We start from the raw sequence: 20,496 nt of genomic DNA, 5'->3' as shown, positions 1-20,496 counted from the left end.
ATAGTATATTGTGGTTATTAGTTTTCTTATCTGTTCCCCTTCTAAATTCGAGTTATTGTTTTAATAGGGTGGATTTTATTACAATAATTGATCATATTTCAAAGACTAGAAGGAATATTTGGGGTCAAGAAATTTAAAATAAAGGGAAAGAATTCTATTCTTGATGATTCCCAAAGTTGCCATCCTGGAGACCAGAAATCATAGAAATGAACACTTCTTGAAATTTTTGCTATGTATGGAAAGGAAAGGGCATCAGGGATATTTCCTATAATGATCAAGGTGGCATCCATATCTGATTCTCTTCCTCCTTTGGTGTGCCCCATGGCTCATTTCAGTTCCCCGGGCTGCCCCCTGAGAGCTCTGCCCTTGAGAACACACACTCTGCTCTCCTTTGCCTTGCAGTGTCTCACATTTCAACCTCTATCCAGTCCCTATATTTGGAAACTGCTTTTTTATGTCTAGTGAAAGTCCCACATGTAAGGAAGTGTTCTTTCATATTTGTGGAACGTTCCTATAGAGTAGTTAGATAAAACTATAAACCTACATAATGACATAGGTATTAAACAATGGATCTTTGTTTCTAAAAGAAGAATGGCTGGTCAGTTTCCAATGCAGCTGAAAATCAAAACATTGGAGTAAAGAGAGATAGTGAACAACTGTTCTAAATCAGACTAATGAAAAAGGTTTAAGAAATCACCAAGTAAAACACTGTAGATCAGTTTTACTGAAAATATGATTTCTGTACCTATGGAGGACTAGTGGTTCAGCAAATGAATATTAGGTTGCTCCAGTGTACCCAACACTGCGGTAAGCACCATAGAGGATCCGTAAAAAAGAAAATAAGACACATCAAGTGCTAGATTGTACTAGTGTCTATAGGAATTCAGAGAACAAAAGAGTGATGTATTAGTAGAGGGAGAGAAAGGTGAGAGACTTTATCTCTGGTAGGATCACCAGTCAACTTTGTGACATAGAGCAGCACAGAGCAGAAAAGATGTCATAATAACTTCCCTTCACATCCTCTTAATTAACAACCTCTCTAGTTCTTTGATTCCTCAGGTTCCTTTTAGTTATATCTTTCTTTCCATTTCCATTTTTAACAGCCCAGTTCACAACTTTATTGCTTCAGCTAAGACTCTTGTAGTGCCCTCAAAACTGTGTCTAGAGACACATATCCACTCCAAAGTCATGTTTCCAAAGCAGTGCTTTCATCACACCTAAAATCTTTGTGAGGTAGGGTGATTTGCATTTCCTAAGCATCTGACAACACGAGGGAGCTCTTCATTCATCATCTGGTGTTTGCTTGGCCTTCAGAGCTATTCTAATATCTGGGAAACAACCTAGGGCAGGGCTGTATTATTATTGGCAGGAATGCGGTTGCTGAGGGATTGCACACCTAAAAAAAAGGACCGTTTTTAATTTTTTCGTATAATATCTCATATTCTGACCAGTGATATTTTACACTGCTTCCTCTTTACATTTTTGTAAAACATATATTGATATCATATTAACATATTAACTAAAGTTGTTGAAAAGACTCACTTCTGGAGAATCTGCTCAGTGGATAATGGGGCCGAGGAACAACTGCTCATCCTGATGCTTCCCTCCCCAACCCCATCTCCCAAGCCACATTTCTACAGGCTTCAAGAAATGTTTTGTGAGTGAGCAGAAAGGGGGGAAAGAAGGACGAAAGGGAAGCAGGGAAGGAAGTAGGGAGGAAGAGAGATTGAAGTGAAAGCAGGCAGGACCCTGCAGGGCCTTGCCTGGGTGCAAAATTCCCTCCATATCCCACGTTTCTTGTTTGAAGAAAGGCTTTTGTCTCCTAGGCCCTCTCTGAGTTCCAAAGAGCCGGCTCAAGTAGTTAATGATTAGAACATTGGAGTCACAGGACTCCTAGTTCATCCTGAAGGGATATAGATAACAATCTAACACATATCTCTGAGTTCTGCAGAAACTAGGACCGCCACTCATTGTGGATAGTGACTATGTGCTGACCACCAACACCAAACCCCATACTGGTTGGAACCAGAAGGTTGATTGTTGAGATTCCTGGAACATCATCCTGTTACCTCACCACCATCAGAAGAATGTCCACAATCTGATCAGGCACCCTGCAACCCTCACTCCTAATTTTGCCTTTAAAAACCCTTCCCTGGGGCTTCCCTGGTGGCGCAGTGGTGAAGAGTCCACCTGCCAGTGCAGGGGACACGGGTTCGAGCCCTGGTCCGGGAGGATCCCACTTGCTGTGGAGCGGCTGAGCCTGTGCACCACAACTACTGAGCCTGCGCTCTAGAGCCCACGAGCTACAACACTGAGCCCGTGAGCCACAACTAATGAGCCTGTGTTCCACAACTACTGAAGCCCATGCCTAGAGCCCATGCTCCGCAACAAGAGAAGCCACCGCAGTGAGAAGCCCATACACAATGAAGAGTATCCCCCCACCCCGCTCACTGCAACTAGAGAAAGCCCGCGCAGCAACAAAAACCCTATAAATAAATAAATAATTTTATTTAAAAAAAAAAAAAAAAAAAACCCTTCCCTGACAGCCATCTGGTCTTTTGAGCATGAGCTGCCCATTCTCCTTGCTTGGGTGCCCTGAAGTAAACGCTGTACTTTCCTTCACCACAACTCTGTGTCATTAGATTGACTGCTGTGTGTTGCACTAGCAGACTTCAATTTTGTTGGGAAACAGAGGGGAGGAGTGCTATGGGAGAATAAAGGAGGAAAAGAATAGCTCTGTCTGGGGGTAGGGCTACAGGAAAGATTTCACAGAAGTGATATTTGAATTGAGTCTTGAAAAATTAAGAATTAGGTAGAAGGGGGGCTTCCCTGGTGGTGCAGTGGTTGAGAGTCCGCCTGCCGATGCAAGGGACACGGGTTTGTGCCCCGGTCCGGGAAGATCCCACATGCCGCGGAGCGGCTGGGCCCGTGAGCCATGGCTGCTGAGCCTGTGCGTCCAGAGCCTGTGCTCTGCAACGGGAGACGCCACAACAGTGAGAGGCCTGCGTACCGCAAAAAAAAAAAAAAAAAGAATTAGGTAGAAGGGTGGGCTTTCTAGAAAAATCAGAGAGAGTGGCTTGTGAAGAGGCGTGCAGTGTTTAGAGAAGGATTAAAAGTCTGGTGTGATTGGAGGATGGGTTAGTCCATCAGGGGAGGGAGAGGAGATAGGGTGGAGGATGGCAGGAGATGGAGTCAGACTGAGGTCAGAACATATGCCATGTTATAGAGTTGGACTTTACAGACAATAACAAAACAGGAAATTGATGCCCTGACAGCTGTGGCAGACCTTCTTGTTGAGCAAGTCTTCCTTATGTTTTGGAATTGTTTTTAATGATAAAGTAAAGTAGCATTATGTTGGCTGGTAGTGAATGCAGAAGTTCTTTGTGAATCATGTTCAGGAATGGAATTAATTGTTGGTGTTAGAGACTTGGGAATTCAAACTTTCCTGAGTCATTTATGACTTACGAAGTACATTAATGGCTGAATCTTGAAAAAAAAGAAGTGTTAAACAGGAGGTTATTCTTAGGTTATGAATGACCTTTCATTAGTTTAAACACCTGTAGTGGTGGATGGTAAAAGACTTAAAACTAATTTCACTTTTGATTTCCCTGTAAAGGAATTGGAGTCCATGCATATGATATATTTCCATCTCTTTTTTTTAAATAGATCTTTATTGGAGTATACTTGCTTCACAGTACTGTGTTAGTTCCTGTTGTACACCAAAGTGAATCAGTGAATATGCATATACCTGTCCCCATATCCCCTCCCTCTCGAGCCTCCCACCCGTCCTGTCCTCCTTATCCCACCCCTCTAGTTCATCGCAAAGCACCGAGCTGATCTCCCTGTGCTATGCCGCTGCTTCCCACTAGCTAGCTATTGGAAAACAGGATGGAGGTTCCATCTCTTTTCAAAAGGGTGTTTATATTAAATAAAAGTGACTCAAATTCTAGTTTTAGTGAAAATAGCCTACATTTTTACCAATTAACTTGATTGCTAAGTCCCAACAGTTAAAAATATGAGATCATTATATAATTCTCAGTATAGATGCCAGAAGTGCTTCATTTTTAATACCCTTGTATTCATGAGGTAACACTTCTGTGTTTGAACATGTGTTTCAGAAGCAGTGGAAATTAGTTTTTAGTCATGAGGCCCATTACTCTTATCCTCACCTGTGCCACACCCACACACACAGCCATTCACAACATACACATGCTCACCTCTGTACACAGGCGCATGTATTGGTGGGTTAGCCAGCTGTAAGAGAGAATTTCCTCACTGTTCTTGCTAGCAGGTACTGGAAAATTCCCTCCCATAATGTCTTAGGAGTCTCCATTACCTGAAATGAATCAGGTGTAACCTTCTTTGAAGCCAAAAAAAGTCCTAGGTTACCTTTAAAGCATGTCTTTAGCCACAGTCCTAACGTGTTGCCATCCTGAGTATGGTTTCTCTGAGGCGATACTTAAGGAAGTGCAAATGTGCAAAAGAAAAAAAGGAAGTGCACATCTACCTTGGTAATAGGCTGCCTAACCTAGTCACCCTCTAGGCAGAAGTAAAAGGGGAGGAAAAAAATGCCACTTCTGTGAGGCATTTGGGAGCTATTGTTTTACACATAGCAATTTTATTTGTTCTCTACAAATTATCCTGTCAGTATCAAACTGAGTCAGATTTCATAACACTACACACCTGCAATTAGGAGAGGACAAAGTATGCTACTAGATAGATGTAAACTGAATGTCATTACAATGGCAAAGCAAATGGTAACAGAATGTTTATAAAATTGTCTTTTAAAAGGGCTTTTTATTGTTGCATGTAATCATTACCTTTCCTGATGGATTCTGTCACACTAGCATGACTTATTTTAACCAAACAAACTCAGTTTTCCTGGCTCGTACTGTTTACATACTACTATATTCATCAAATAAGAGCACTTTTAGAATGCTTCTTTTAAAACTGATTTTCAGGTGAAATAACAGATTTTGAGCAGCTGGTGAGAAAAATCTAATGATTTTTGAGGGAAGGTGTTTAACTTACAGGTGTGACATTACCAGGGTAGGAATAATTTTTAATTTCTGTGACCAAATTTCTTTTAAATTTCGTGTAAGATACATGTTTATCTTAAACAGAGTTAAGTTTCTTCTCAATTCAGTGGTATCTTTAGAGGCTAGTCTGACCAGAGCTGGAGTGTTTCTGCTGCTAGCTTCCTATACCTTCTGACCTCAGAGGCTGATTATTCCTCTGGCTGAAGAGGAGGCAAGGCTCAGACGTTCTAGGTGCTTCACGATATTAGCCAAGTCATCTCTGGAGGATCAAGTTGACAGGAGAGGGCAGGTTTGGAATTTTGCTGAATCTGTGACTGTTTGTCTAGGAATGCAGACACGGAGATGACCCTGGAGCGAGCAGTGAGTATGCTTGAGGCAGACCACACGCCGCCGTCCAGGATTTCTGCTGCAGCTACTTTCATACAGCATGAGTGCTTCCAGAAATCTGAAGCACGGAAAAGGGTGAGCATATCATATTAAGTCTGATGTAAAACTAGCACACTTTCACATCTATTACGGTGATACTGCAAACTGAAACCAATTTTAATTTATTTTAATTTTTGAAAATCTTCATTGAGTTATGTCAATTGTAGCTCAATTTTTTAAATTAAATAAATAAATAAATAATCTTTATTGAGACCTTTTAATTTAAAAGGAAATATACACTGATTGCCAAAAAAAATTTTCCTGCAATCCAGAGACTTAGAATGTAAATCACTACACATACCTCTCCCTTCTTTGTCTGACCTTTTAGAACCATCCCCAGAGATAATTGTTTGTGTCAGTCTGTATAGTTTCAGATTTTTCTGAGAGAGAAAGGGAGTGAGAGAGAGAAAATGAGTGTACATTTTAGGCTATTATTTTCTATGTTTAAAAAAATATATTAAATGTAAGCAATGTGTTCCAATTTTTGTTTTCCTTAAACAATTTCTTTAACATATTACAACAATGGATAGCTTTGTACATGTATCTTCTGGCATTTCCACCAGTGTTGCTATAGGACAGATCCTCCAAAATGGAATCAATGTTCGTTTTAAAGAGTGGTACATTTGTGGGGGAAAAAAAATCATAGTTCAAAAAGGTATGCAGTGAAAAATAAGTTTCTCTCCTACTCCAAACCCCAGTCTACCCCCCATTTCCCTCTTTCTCTCTCAGCCTCCCATTCTTATTCCTCCTCCCTCCCTCCTTCTCTCTTTGTCTCTCTCATCAATTTTGGGGTATCTTTCCAGAGATAGTTTATGCATGTAGAAACAATTATTGGATGGGTTGGTTGAATATCCTTTTTTGTTTAAAATAAAATCACAAATGGTAACAGGTTATTTACAGTACTCAGTACTTTATGTTTTTATCTAACACTATATCTTAGAAAACTTCAGTATTTATTAGCCCTACTTCATTCTTTAAAACTGCCACATAGATTTCTCTTGTATAAGTGCACCAATTTTGTTTGTTCAGTTTTTTAACAGACTTGCTAAGGTTCAAAATGACAAGGTTTTGACATATGTTTTGATACTGTGAAACCATCATCACAATCAATATAATGAGCATATCCATTACCTCCAAAGTTTCCTTGTGCCCCTTGGTAATCAATACATCCCACCCCTACACAACCCACTTCCAGTCCCAGGCAACCAGTGATCTGCTTTCTGTTACTATAGATAAGTTGAATTTTCTAGATTTGTATATAAATGGAATCATATTAGTAAATATGCATTTTTTGTCTGGATTCTTCTTCTTTTTTTTTAACGGTACGCGGGCCTCTCACCATTGTGGCCTCTCCTGTTGCGGAGCCAGGCTCCAGACGTGCAGGCTCAGCGGCCATGGCTCACGGGCCCAGCCGCTCTGCGGCATGTGGGATCTTCCCACACCGGGGCACGAACCCGTGTCCCCTGCATCGGCAGGCGGACTCTCAACCACTGCGCCACCAGGGAAGCCCTGTCTGGATTCTTTTACTCAGCTTAACTTAAATCTTTTAAGATCCATCCATGTTGTATGTATCAAAAGATGTGTGTGTGTGTATGGCTGAGTAGTATTTTGTTGTATGGATACACCATAATGTGTTTATCCATTTACCTGTTGATGGACATTTGAGTTTTGGCTATTACAAATAAAGCTGCTATGAACACATGTATACAAACAAATGTTTTAATTTCTCTGGGGTAAATTCCTTGAAGTGGAATGCCTGGATGACATGGTAGTTGTATGACTTTTTAAGGAGTTGCCAAACTGTTTTACAAAGTAGCTGTACCATTTTATATTCCCACTAGCAATGTATGAGAGTTCCAGTTCCTCGATATCCTAACACTTGACATGGTCAGTATTTATTAGAGCCTATAGGTTTGTAGTAGTATTTCATTGTGGTTTTAATTTGCATTTTCCTAATGACCTGTGATGTTGAACATCTTTTCATTTGCTTATTTATCATCTATATACCTTCTTTGGTGAAATGTGTTTCCAGATCTTTTGCCCATTTTTTTATTTGGGTCTTTTATTTTCTTATTGAATTCTGATATTTCTTTATAGATTCTGCATATAAATCTTTTTTCATATATATGATTTGGAAATATCTTCTCTCAGTTGTGTTTTGTTTTTTCATTCTCTTAACAGTTTTTAATTTTGATGGAGTCTAATTTATCAGTTTTTTCCTTATGGGTCATACTTTTCATGGTGTATCCAAGAAATCTTTCTGTACTCCAAGTTCACAAAAATACTCTTCTATATTTTCTTCTAGAAGTTTTTTAAGTATAATATTTTATAGTTGATCAACAGTCCTTTTGGGGTTAATTTTTGTATATATTGCAAGATGTGGACCAAAATTCCTTTTGTTAAAATATATGTATATGCAGTTGTTTAGGCAGGATTTGTTAAAAAGACTAGCCTTTTGGTACTGAGTTATTTTTGCACTTTTGTTGAAAAGGAATTGATCATATGCATATATGTGAGTTTATTTCTGGACTATGTATTCTATTCCATTGATCTCTATCTTTTTTTTTTTTTTTGCGGTACGCAGGCCTCTCACTGCTGTGGCCTCTCGCATTGCGGAGCACAGGCTCCAGAGGCACAGGCTCAGTGGCCACAGCTCACGGGCCCAGCCGCTCTGCAGCATGTGGGATCTTCCTGGACCGGGGCACGAACCCGTGTCCCCTGCATCGGCAGGCGAACTCTTAACCACTGTGCCACCAGGGAAGCCCTATCTTTATACAAATACCATACTGTCTTGATTACCATAGTTTTATATTAAGTCTTGAAATTAGGTAATGTTAGCCCTCTGACTTTGTTCTTTTTCAAGTTATTTTGGCTATTCTAGGTGTTTTGCATTCCATTTGAATTTTAGAAATGAGCTTGTCAATTTCTATATTTTAAAAAACTTCTGGGATTTTCTTTTGAGGTTGCATTGAATCTGTAGATCAATATGTGGAGAATTGACATCTAAACAAGTCTTCTGACCTCTGAACATGGTATACTGCACCACTTACTTAGGTCTTCCTTAATTTCTCTCAACAGTGTTTTGTAGTTTTTACTCTAGAGATCTTTCATTCTTTTGTCAGATCTTTCCCTAAAGATATCATATTTCTAGATGCTTTTATAAATGGTCAAGTTTTTTTTTTCAATTTCAATTTTTTGTAGTTCAATGATAGTAGATAGAAATGCAGTTGATTTTTTATATGTTGGTTTGTACCTGTGTTATTACCTAATTCACTTATTAGCACTTGTAGCATATTTGTAGATTCATCACATTTCTACATAGAAGGTCATGCCAACTGCAAATAAAGACAGTTTTGTTTCTTCCTTTCTAATCTGGATGACTTATACGTCTTTTTTTTTTTTTAATTTAGTACTGGCTAGAACCTCTAGTACAATGTTAAAAAGAAGTGAGAGTGGACATGTCCTGTTCCTGATTGTAGGGGAAAGCATTCAGTTGTGCTTACACTATTAAGTCTGATACTACCTGTAAGTTTTTTTTTTTGTTGTTGTTTTTTGAGGAATTTAATCTGGGGTATTTTTGTGGTTTTTCTTTTTTCTTTTCTTGCTTTCTTTTTTTTTTTTGGAAGAAAGGGAAAAGGCTTATACTTTAGTATTTTTAACAACAGTTTTTTCCAGCTTTTTGTTTTGTTTTTTTAATTGAGATATAATTGACATATAACATTATATTAGTTTCAGGTATACAATATAATGGTATGATATATGTATATATTGTGCAGTGATCACCACAATAAATCTGGTTACCATTTATCACCACACATAGTTACAAAATTTTTTGTCTTGTCCTGAGAAGTTTTAAGATCTACTGTCTTAGCAACTTTCAAATATACAATACAGTATTATTAACTATAGTCATCATGCTGTACATTACATACCCAGGACTTATTTATTTTATAGCTGGAAGTTTGCACCTTTTGACCCCCTTCACCCATTGCACCCTGCCCCAAACCCCCTCCCCACCTCTGGCAACCACCAAACTGTACTCTGTACCTGTGATTTTCGGGGTTTTTTGTTTTATTTGTTTCTTAGATTCCAGATGTGAGTGAGGTCATAGGGTGTTTGTCTATCTCTGTCTGACTTATTTCACTTAGCATAATGCCTTTAAGGTCCATACATGTTGTTGCAGTGGCAGTAATTCCTTCCTTTTTATAGCTGAATAATATTCCATATATACATATTTACACACCACAACTTCTTTATTCATCCACCGATGGACACTTAGGTTGTTTCCATGTCTTAGCTATTATAAATAATGTTGCAGTCGAGTTTCTCTGGTGGCGCAGTGGTTAAGAATCCGCCTGCCAATGCAGGGCACATGGGTTCGAGCCCTGGTCCAGGAAGATCCCACATGCTGCAGAACGACTAAGCCCATGCGCCACAACTGCTGAAGCCCGTGCACCTAGAGCCCGTGCTCTGCGATGAGAAGCCACCGCAATGAGAAGCCCGCACACCGCAATGAAAAGTAGCCCCCGCTCACCGCAACTAGAGAAAGCCTGTGCACAGCAACAAAGACTCAACACAGCCAAAAATAAATAAATAAATTTATTTAAAAAATAATAATAATGCTGCAGTGAACACGGGGGTTCATATATGTTTTTGAGTTAGTGTTTTCGTTTCCTTCAGATAAATACCTATAAGTAGAATTGTTGCATTATATGGTTATTCTATTTTTCATTTTTTGAGGAACCTCCATACCATTTTCCACAGTGGCTGCTCCAATTTACATTCCCACCAACAGTACACAAGGGTTTCTTGTCTTTTTGGTAATAGCAATTCTAACAGGTGTGAGGTAATATCTCATTGTGGTTTTGATTTTCATTTCCTTGTTGATTAATGATGCTGATTAGTGACACATCTTTTCATGTGTTTATTGGCCATCTGTCTGTTTTCTTTGGAAAAATGTCTATTCATGTCCTCTTCCCATTTTTTAATCAGGTTGTTTGTTTTGATGTTGAGTTGTATGAGTTCTTTGTATACTTTACATACATAAAGTATATATACTTTATATATATCCCTTATCAGGCATATGATTTGCAAATATTTTCTCCCATTGTATAAGTTGGCTTTTGTTGATCTATTCTTCTGCTGTGCCAGAAGCTTTTTAGTTTGATATAGTCCCACTTGTTTAATTTTGCTTTTGTTGCCTTTCTTTGGATGTCAAATCCAAAATATCATCACCAAGACCAACGTCAAGGAGCTTACAGCCTATGTTTCCTTCCAGGAGTTTTATGGTTTCAGGTCTTAGGTTCAAGTCTTTAATCCATTTCAGTTGATTTTTGTGTATGGTGTAAGATAGTGGTACAGTTACATTCTTTTGCATGTGGCTGTGCAGCCTCCCCAAAACCTTTTATTGTGTATTCTTGCCTTCTTTGTTGTAAATTGATCAAAATGTGTGGGTTTATTTCTGGGCTCTCTAATCTGTTCCACTGATCTATATGTCTGTTTTTATTCTAAAATCATACTGGTTTGATTGTTATAGCTTTTTAATATAGTTTGAAATCAAGGAAGCATGATGCCTCCAGCTTTGTTCTTTTTTCTCAAGATTCCTTTATCTATCAGGGTCTTTTGTGGTTCTATATAAATGTTAGGATTGCTTGTTCTACTTCCATGAAAAATACCATTGGAATCTTGATGGGGATTTCATGGAATCTGGAGATTGCTTTGGGTAGTATAGATGTTTTTAATGATATTAATTCTTCCAGTCTATGAGCATGGAATGTATTTCCATTTACTTGTGTCTTCTTCAGTTTCTTTCATCAGTGTCTTATAATTTTCAGTGTACAGGTCTTTCACCTCATTGGTTAAATTTATTCCTAGGATTTTATTCTTTTTGCTGCAGTTGTAAATGGGATTGTTTTCTTAATTTCTCTTTCTGATAGTTTGTTATTAAGTATACAGAAATGCAACCGATTTTTGTATATTAGTTTTGTATCTTACAACTTTACTGAATCTGTTGATTAGTTCTAACAGTTTTCTGTGACATCTTTAGGGGTTCCTGTACATAATATCATGTCATCTGCAAATAGTGATGATTTTACTTCTTCCTTTCTGATTTGATGCCTTTTATTTCTTTTTCTTGCCTAGTTGCTCTGGCTAGGACTTTCAATACTGTGTTGAACAGAAGTGGTGAGAGTGGGCATCCTTGTTGCTTCTGATCTTTGAGGAAAAGCTTTCAGCTTTTTACCATTGAGTATGATGTTAGCTGTTGGTGTAGGTTTTTCATAAATCACCGAATCAAGTTAAATAACTTCCCTTCTGTCCCTAATTTAATAGATTTTTCCCCCCTCAGGAATGACTGTTGAATTTTATTAAATGCTTTTTATACATTTATTGAAATACTTCTCTGGTTTTTATTTTAATTTTGCTAATACGATATATTACTTTGATTTTTAAATGTTACCCATTCCTACGATGAAACCCACCTGATCATGATATACTGTCACTTTTTATATTTTTGAATTAGATTTGCTAAAATTTTGTCAAGAAATTACAAAGCTAATTTACAAATGATATTGACCTGTAATTTTCTTTTCTTGTAATGTCTTTGTCCAGTTTTAGATTGAGGGTAATACTAGCCTAATAGAATAAATTGGAAAGTTTCCTCTTCTCTTCAATTTTCTGAAAGATTTTGATTGGACTTGGTATTATTTCTTCCTTAAATGTTTGGTGGAATTCACCAGTGAAGGTATTTTGACCTTAAGTCTTCTTTGTGAGAAGGTTATTAACTATAAATTTAATTTCTTTAACTGATATGGGGCTATTTGGACTATTTATTTCTTCCTATTGATTTTTGGTAGTTTATGTCATCCAAAGACCAAAGTCTTTGTTCATTTTATCTAAGTTGTTCCAGTGTTCTTCATTTCTTTTTGTAGGTGTCATCTGATGTCATTTCCCTTTGCCTGAAGAATTTTTTAAAACATTTATTGTAGTGCAAATCTCCGATTAACTATTTCAGCTTCGAATATCTGAAAAAGAATTTCATCTTTGCTTTTGAAAGTTATTTTCACTAGTAACAGAACCCTAGGTTGATGGTGTTTTAATTCCAGTACTTGAAAGTTGTTGCGCCATTGTCTTGTCACCTGCATTGTTTCAGACAAGAAATGTCCTGTCCTCCTTATTTTTGTACTGTACATGTGTCTCTCCCTGCCTACCCAAGCTGCTTTTAAGATTTTATCTTAATCATTGGTGTTGAGCAGTTTGGTCACAATGTACCTTTGTGCAGTTTTCCGTAGGCTTCTTAAGTTCATTAGACTTCTCAAATTGTTGATTTCTGCTTTTCATCAAATTTTGGAATTTTGTTTGGGAAATTTTCTTCTGTGCCACCTTTGGGAACTACAGTTACATATATATTAGGCTGCTTGAGGTTGTCCCACAGCTCATGCATACTCTATTTTTCTTTTTTAGTTGGTTTCTTTTTTCTGTATGTTTCTTTTTGGATAAATTCATTTTCTATGCTTTAAATATACTAAAATTTTCTTCTGCAATGTTTAATATGCCATTAATCTCATTCAGTATATTTTTTACTTCATAAATTATAGTTTTCCTCTCTAGAAGTTAAATTTGAGTCTTTTTTATATCTTCTGTGTCCCTACCTAATATGTTTCATCTTTCCTGAAGATTTCTGAGTGTAGGGAAGACTGTTAAAATAGCTGCTTGAATGACCTTGTCTGTTAATTCTAACATCTGTGTCCATTCTAGGTGGGTTTCATTTTTTAAAAATTTATTTTATTGGGGCTTCCCTGGTGGCGCAGTGGTTGAGAGTCCACCTGCCGATGCAGGGGACACGGGTTCATGCCCTGGTCTGGGAGGATTCCACATGCCACGGAGCGGTTAGGCCTGTGAGCCATGGCCGCTGAGCCTGCGCGTCCGGAGCCTGTGCTCCGCAGCGGGAGAGGCCACAACAGTGAGAGGCCCGCATACCGCAAAAAAAAAAAAATTATTTTATTGAAGTATAGTTGATTTACAATGTTGTGTTAATTTCTGCTGTCCAGCAAAGTGATTCAGGTATACATATATGTATTCTTTTTCATATTCCTTTCTGTTATGGTTTATTACAGAATACTGAATATAGTTCCCTGTGCTGTACAGTAGTATCTTATTGTTTATCCATTCTATATATAATAGTTTGCATCTGCTAATCCCAAACTCCCAATCCTTTCCTCCCCTACCTCCCCCTCCCACTTGGCAACCACAAGTCTGTTCTCTATGTCGGTGAGTCCGTTTCTGCTTCATAAGTAAGTTCATCTGTGTCATATTTTAGGTTCCACATATAAGTGATATCATATGGTATTTATCTTTCTCTTTCTGACTTACTTAGTATGATCATCTCTAGGTCCATCCATGTTGCTGCAAATGGCATTGTTTCATTCTTTTTTATGCCTGAGTAGTATTCCATTATATCTAATCACATCATCTTTATCCATTCATCTGTCAGTTGTTTCCATGTCTTGGCTATTGTGAATAGTGTTGCTATGAACATAGAGGTACATGTATCTTTTCAAATTATAGTTCTGTCCAGATATATGCCCAGGAGTGGGATTGCTGAATCATATGGCAACTCTATTTTCAGTTACTTGAGGAACTTCCATACTGTTTTCCATAGTGGCTGCACCAATTTACATTCTGAGTGGGTTTCATTTGATTGTTTTTACTCCTCATTATGGATAATATTTTTCTTCTTTGCATGCCTGGAAATTTTTTATCGAATGCCAGGTATTATGAATTTTATCTTGTTGGATGCTAGACATTTTTATATTTGTAGATATTCTTGAGTTTTCTTCACAAACTCAAGGATACAATTAAATTACTTGAAAACAGTTTGACTCTTTCAAATCTTGCTTTTGAGATTTGTTGGTGGGACCAGAGCAGCATTTATTCTAGAACTTATTAGTCCCCACTTCTTAAGGCAAGACACTTCTGAGAACTCTACCCAATGTACTATGAATTATGAGGCTTTCTGGCTGGCTAGTGAGAATAGGCCCTGTTCACGGGCCTGTGTGAGCATGAGGAGCAGTAACTTTTTTAGGCAGTTACTTCCCTGGCCTCAGGCAACTTCCTCACAAAGATGAACTGATTAATACTCTACTGAATACTAAATGGGGACCCTCTGCAGATCTCAGGAGTTCTCTTTCTGTGCAGCTCTTTTCTTACTGGTACTCCTCCCTGCAAACACTAGCCTTTTTGTTCTTCTTGGATTCTTCACTCTTTCTCCTCAGCTCTGCTTGTTGAATTCCACTTAGGTTTTCCCAAATCGCACCACAGCCTGGGAACTCTCTCTAGACTGTGATCTGAGGCAGCAGTAGGGCTGTCCTTGCTTGTTCTCCATCTCTTAGGGATCACTGTCCATCATTGCCTCATGTCCAGTTATTGAAACTATTGTATGTTTTGTCTGGTTTTTAAAATTGTTCAAATGGTAGGTAAATCCAGTCCTCATTACTAGTGAGTCACTTTTAATTTTGATAAATAGCCTCCTATAAATCTTCCCCCAAATTATACAAATTTACACTCCCACCAGCATGGTGTCAAAGTGCCTATTTACATGCACCATTACTACCGCAAGATATTATTCTTTTTTGTTCATTTTTGTTAATCTGATAAGGAGAAAGAAAGGTATCTCTTTATAGAAGAAATTCGCTGTTTCTGGAACTCAAGACGAATAACTGATCAGGTAATCAGAATTACAGAGAAATTCTTTTAAAAAATTATACACACACACACACACACTTACAGAGTTTGTCATTGTCTTTCATACATAAACTATGCCGATTATGTTTCATTTGCCATTTTTAGTTTTTTTGGAGTGAGATGAGAACTTAGTGGCCCTTATTCATCTGAGTTCATATCCTTCTAGATTCTTATATTTTTACCTAGTCTTTCAGGTTAATTTCTTCCACAACCAATTACAGAGCTTTTTAAAGCTCTTCACCTTTATCTAGTCTTTCTAAAGCATTCAAATTAGTTTTCAGAGACACAGAGCTTTTTCAGAATAGGTAAGTAAATTACATAATTACAATAACAAGTATAACTGACATAAAGGCATTGGGTAAGAAACCTAAGTTATTCTTGGTAAACTAGAAGAAATAAGAATGCAAAGACCAACATATACTAACCTACAGCTTTGATAGTACTCAAAATCCGTGGATGTCACAGAGGGAAAAGAGAATGTGATTAATCCTGCAGATCAGTTAGTAAGTCAGACAAATGAGCTTCCACTAATTTTTTTTCACTTGCATTTCATTAATTATTCATGAAGGTGAGCATTTTTTGATGTTTTTTTGACTTTGTATTTATTCAGTCAGTTGTCATTTTTTAATTCATTGACTATTTTTTCTAAGACGTGTTTCTGTTTCTTTTTTTTTAATATTTTATTTATTTATTTATTTATTCATTTATTTTGGTTGCACCGAGTCTTAGTTGTGGCAGGCGGGCTCCCCAGTTGCAGCTCTCAGGCTCCTTAGTTGCAGCTCGCTGGCTCCTTAGTTGTGGCATGCGAACTCTTAGTTGCGGCATGCATGTGGGATCCAGTTCCCTGACCAGGCATCGAACCTGGGCCCCCTGCATTGGGAGCGCAGTCATACCCGCTGTGCCACCAGGGAAGTCCCAAGACGTGTGTCTGTTTCTTAATTATTTGTAAGAGTTCTTTACCTATTATGCACGTTAATCCATTGCTACATATGTGACAGTGCTCTTTCCTAACTTTGCTTATGATATCTTACATTGTGCATGATTTTAAATTCTTTTCTTTTTCTTTCTTTCTTTATTTTTGGCTGCATTGGGTCTTTGTTACTGAGTGTGGGCTTTCTCTAGTTGCGGCAAGTGAGGGCCACTCTTCGTTGTGGTGCACGGGCTTCTCATCACCGTGGCTTCTCTTGTTGCGGAGCACAGGCTCTAGGAGTGTGGGCTTCAGTAGTTGTGGCACATGGGCTCAGTAGTTGTGGCTCGCGGGCTCTAGAGCACTGGCTCAGTAGTTGTGACACACGGGCCTAGTTGCTCCGCAGCATGTGGGATCCTCCCAGACCAGGACTCAAACCCGTTTCCCCTGCACTGGCAGGTGTATTCTTAACCACTGTGCCACCAGGGAAGTCCCTAATTTTAAATTCTTATGAAGTAAATTTGTCAATATTTTTCTTCATGATATCTGTATTTTATGTATTGCTTCAAAAGGCCTATCCCATCTATTTTACTTTTAAAAGTTATGTAAGTTTTGGGTATTTCTCACTGACCCTTTGCCTATGTTTATTCCATGGAAAAAATAAGTAAGCATTTTAATTTTTTTTATATATTTTATTTTTTTGCGGTACACGGGCCTCTCACTGTTGTGGCCTCTCCCATTGCGGAGCACAGGCTCTGGACGCGCAGGCTCAGCGGCCATGGCTCACGGGCCTAGCCGCTCCACGGCATGTGGGATCTTCCCCGACCGGGACACAAACCCGTGTCCCCTGCATCGGCAGGCGGACTCTCAACCACTGCGCCACCAGGGAAGCCCAGTAAGCATTTTTTAAAATAATATATTTAGCTAGTAATAAACCTTCTTTATACACAAATCTTTTTTTATTCCCAATTTTTAAAACTCAGCATTTTTATACATGCTTTCATTTTATAATGTGGAATTACATGAAATTTTCTCTTGTTACCCAAGTTGGGCTAGATTTCCACTATCCCCTAAATTACTAATTTGATTGTAAATACCATTTTGCTTGCATATAGGATTAAACCTATGCTTGCCTTCTTAGCTCTTATTCATTGTAATAAAGCTAGAACAAAGACTGGTTTTAAAATAATGAAACATGAAAACTATATGAAACCTATACACGTATACGCTTGGTAGAAAATCTAAGAAGTGAAAATATAACCCAAGGGCATTAACAAAATCCCATTAATATTAAGAATGGTACTATAGTTTTTTAATGTTATTTACAAAAAAAGTTACAGTTTGAATATAAAGATCAAAATTTTAAATCATAAACTTCAATGGCAACTTTTCAGTTATTATTTTATTTGATTAAGACTCAGCATTTAACACTGTCAATCCCTCATTCCTTTTTGAAACTTTCTTCTTTTGGCCCCAGAGTCTCCTGGCTCTTTTTCCACTTATCTGGCTCCTTCAGGTTTCCTCTGTTAAAAAAAAAAAAATTATCCTTAACCTGTACCTTAAATGTTTATGTTCCCTAGATGCTTTCCTGGGACTTTTCTTATTTGACACCATCTCCTGACCCACCTCATCTACTCCTCTGGCTTTCACTAATGTGTGATCTGAGTGCTAATGACTCACAGCATCTCCAGACCTTACCTTTCCCTGGGTTCCAAACCACATGTCCATCTATTTGCTAGACATCCCACTGAGCTCAATATCAACTTATCTAAAAATGAACACATTATCTTCATTGCTGTTTTTTCTCTACTGTCCAGTCAGTTCTCCTTCTAAACTTGTCCTTTCTGCTGAGTTGGCAGGTAGGGCATGTGGTGGTTTAAGCATTGACTCTCAAGAGTAGCCAGGGGCTGGGTGTGAATCCCAGCAACCCAATTACCTGGGTGACCTTGGGCAAGATATTTTACCACTCTAAACCTCAGCTTTGCTTTAAACTGGAACTAATAGTCCTACTACAAAGAGTTGTTGTGAGAATGCAATCAGATAATCATACAATGCTTGCCCTGAAATAATAACTCACTCCTCTGTGAGTGGTAGTTCACCCAGGTAGTTTGACACCAAAATAGAAACAGAGACTTTGAACCTTCTTTCTTCCTTACTTCTCACGTTCATGCAGTCTTCAAGTCCTATTAAGGCTGCTTTTAAAAGTGTCCCGGGGACTTCCCTGGTGGTCCAGTGGTAAAGAATCTGCCTTTCAATGCAGGGGACGTGGGTTCAATCCCTGGTCGGGGCACTAAGTTCCCACATGCCACGGGGCAACTAAGCCCGCACGCCACAACTAGTGAGCTCACGCGCCTCAACGAGAGAGTCAGCATGCCACAAACTACAGAGCCCATGTGCCCTGGAGCCCGCGCGCCACAACTGGAGAAGAGAAAACCTGCATGCCACAACTAAAGAGAAGCCCGTGCACCACAACGAAGAGCCAGAGCACCACAACACAAGATCCCACATGCCTCAACGAAGATCGCGCGTGCCGCAACTGAGACCCAACACAGCCAAAAAATAAAAATAAAAATAAATATTTTTAAAAGTGTCCTGAATCTGCCTACATCTTGCTCTCCCTAATCATGATGCTGATCCCTGTTACCATCATCCTTTTAATCCGGCTTCCTCCTAATTAATCTCTCTGCCTCCATTCTTATCCACTCCTAATCCCAGTCTCTTCACAGCATCCAGCAAGACCTTTCCAATATCTGCCCTGCTTGCCTGCAATATAAAGGACAAATCCCTTAATTTAATCTGCAAGACCCTTTTAAGCTGGTTTTGTTTCCATGCCTGCTTCAAATCTCATCACCGAAGCGGTGACTGCAATAACTGTCTTGCAAAATCTTATTGTAAAACTAATACAAACTCATTATAAGGAATTTGAGAAATTAAGAAAGAAAAAAGGAAAAAAGCCCACAGTCCTTCTATTGTTATCATTTGGTATTGCTCTCTGATTTTTTTAATGCATACATGTACACAGCTGTCATCAAATTGAATATGTAGCTTTGTTTATGGGGATGTTTTGTTTTTAAAAAGCATGCCTAAATACATGCTTGTTGTTTAAAAAAAAACAAAGTAGCATGCCCCATTCATACATTATAACCCCACCATTTCTCCCAAACCCCCTAGTTTCATTCCCTTCTTTAGGTCTGTGAGCAGAAATGCATTAGATATTTTATTCAACTTTTTCAATAACATTGCCTCAAGCATTTTCTCATAACATTAAAAATATTTTGTAAAGTGGTGGTCCCTGGTGGTCCAGTGGTTAGGACTCTGCGCTTCCACTGCAGGGGCACGGGTTTGATTCCTGGTCATGCCACTGCATGGCCAAAAAAATATATATATTGTAAACTTCATTTTAATGGTGGCATATTAATGGTCATAGTAGTAGCTATGATGTGTGGAGTAACTACTCTGGGCCTAGCACACTGCTAATGTTGCACAGTCCCCATTTGACTGATGAGGGAACTATATGACAAAATGTCAGTTCAAACATTGCTGTGCCTCTCCTGTGGACACCTCAGTATTATGGATATGTGACAATTAATCATTAACCAGTCTTCCCCCATCTTTGGACATTTATGCTTTCTTATTTTTCCATATTATAAATAATTTAGTTACTATTATCATGTTAGTCCGTGTCTGCATTTCAAATTATTTCCTAATGAAGTTTACTAAAAGTGAATATGTTTGAAGTTTTTGACACATATTGACAATTGCCTTCCTGAAAGGTTATACCAATTTGCAAGGAGTGATTAATTCTAATGGGAGGGAAGAGAGAGAAAGAAGGTGACACTCCACAGAGGAGGTGACATTTGAGCTGGCTTATGCAGGATGAGTAGGACTTTGCCGGAAAAAGCAGAGTGAGCAGAGCATTCCAGATAGGAAAGGAACTGAGAGCAAAGGCACCAGGCATGAGGGAGCCAACAGAGTTTGTTCCCTCAACTTATTTGCCACCAGAAACCCTCATCATTTAATTCTTCTAGAGTTGGCAGGGAAAAGAATCAGAACAGTCAAGGAGAAAGTTAAAATTCTAATATGCGATTTTGCCCTTTCACATATTTAGAAGCCATCTCAAATGGAGCTTTTTTTAAAGTTCTGAGATGTTTGTGTTAGTCTGGTTGTTTCCTTTCCCAAAGGGGGAACAAATCCCATGAGGATTCAGTATAACAAACATATGCAACCTCTCTGGTCCCACCTGTTTCCCTGAATTCAGAGGGGCAAGAACAGTGCATTTAACGTTGGAACTAATATGAATAGGAGTCACTACCAACTGCCCTAGTTATAGGCAATGAGCAGAATATTATCAACTTCTTGTATTTGATATGATATATATCTATT

At 38.4% G+C, this 20,496-nt stretch overlaps 1 protein-coding gene across 1 annotated transcript in view; it reads left to right on the top strand.

The window, feature by feature from the left end:
- The window catches only part of PKP2 (plakophilin 2), an 86,586-nt gene that overhangs the window by 16,270 nt on the left and 49,820 nt on the right, over positions 1-20,496 (top strand). Inside the window, exon 4 of the mRNA XM_022577079.2 lies at positions 5,366-5,501. Coding sequence (XP_022432787.1) covers positions 5,366-5,501 — 136 coding nt within the window. The remainder of the gene's footprint in view (positions 1-5,365; positions 5,502-20,496) is intronic.

Source organism: Delphinapterus leucas, chromosome 11 (assembly GCF_059928025.1).
Source record: "Delphinapterus leucas isolate spDelLeu-1000000601 "Yukka" chromosome 11, BTC_Dleu_Yukka2, whole genome shotgun sequence".
Classification (NCBI taxonomy): domain Eukaryota; kingdom Metazoa; phylum Chordata; class Mammalia; order Artiodactyla; family Monodontidae; genus Delphinapterus; species Delphinapterus leucas.
The sequence above is the reverse complement of the archived record's forward strand: the minus strand, read 5'-3'. Positions and strand labels throughout refer to the sequence as shown.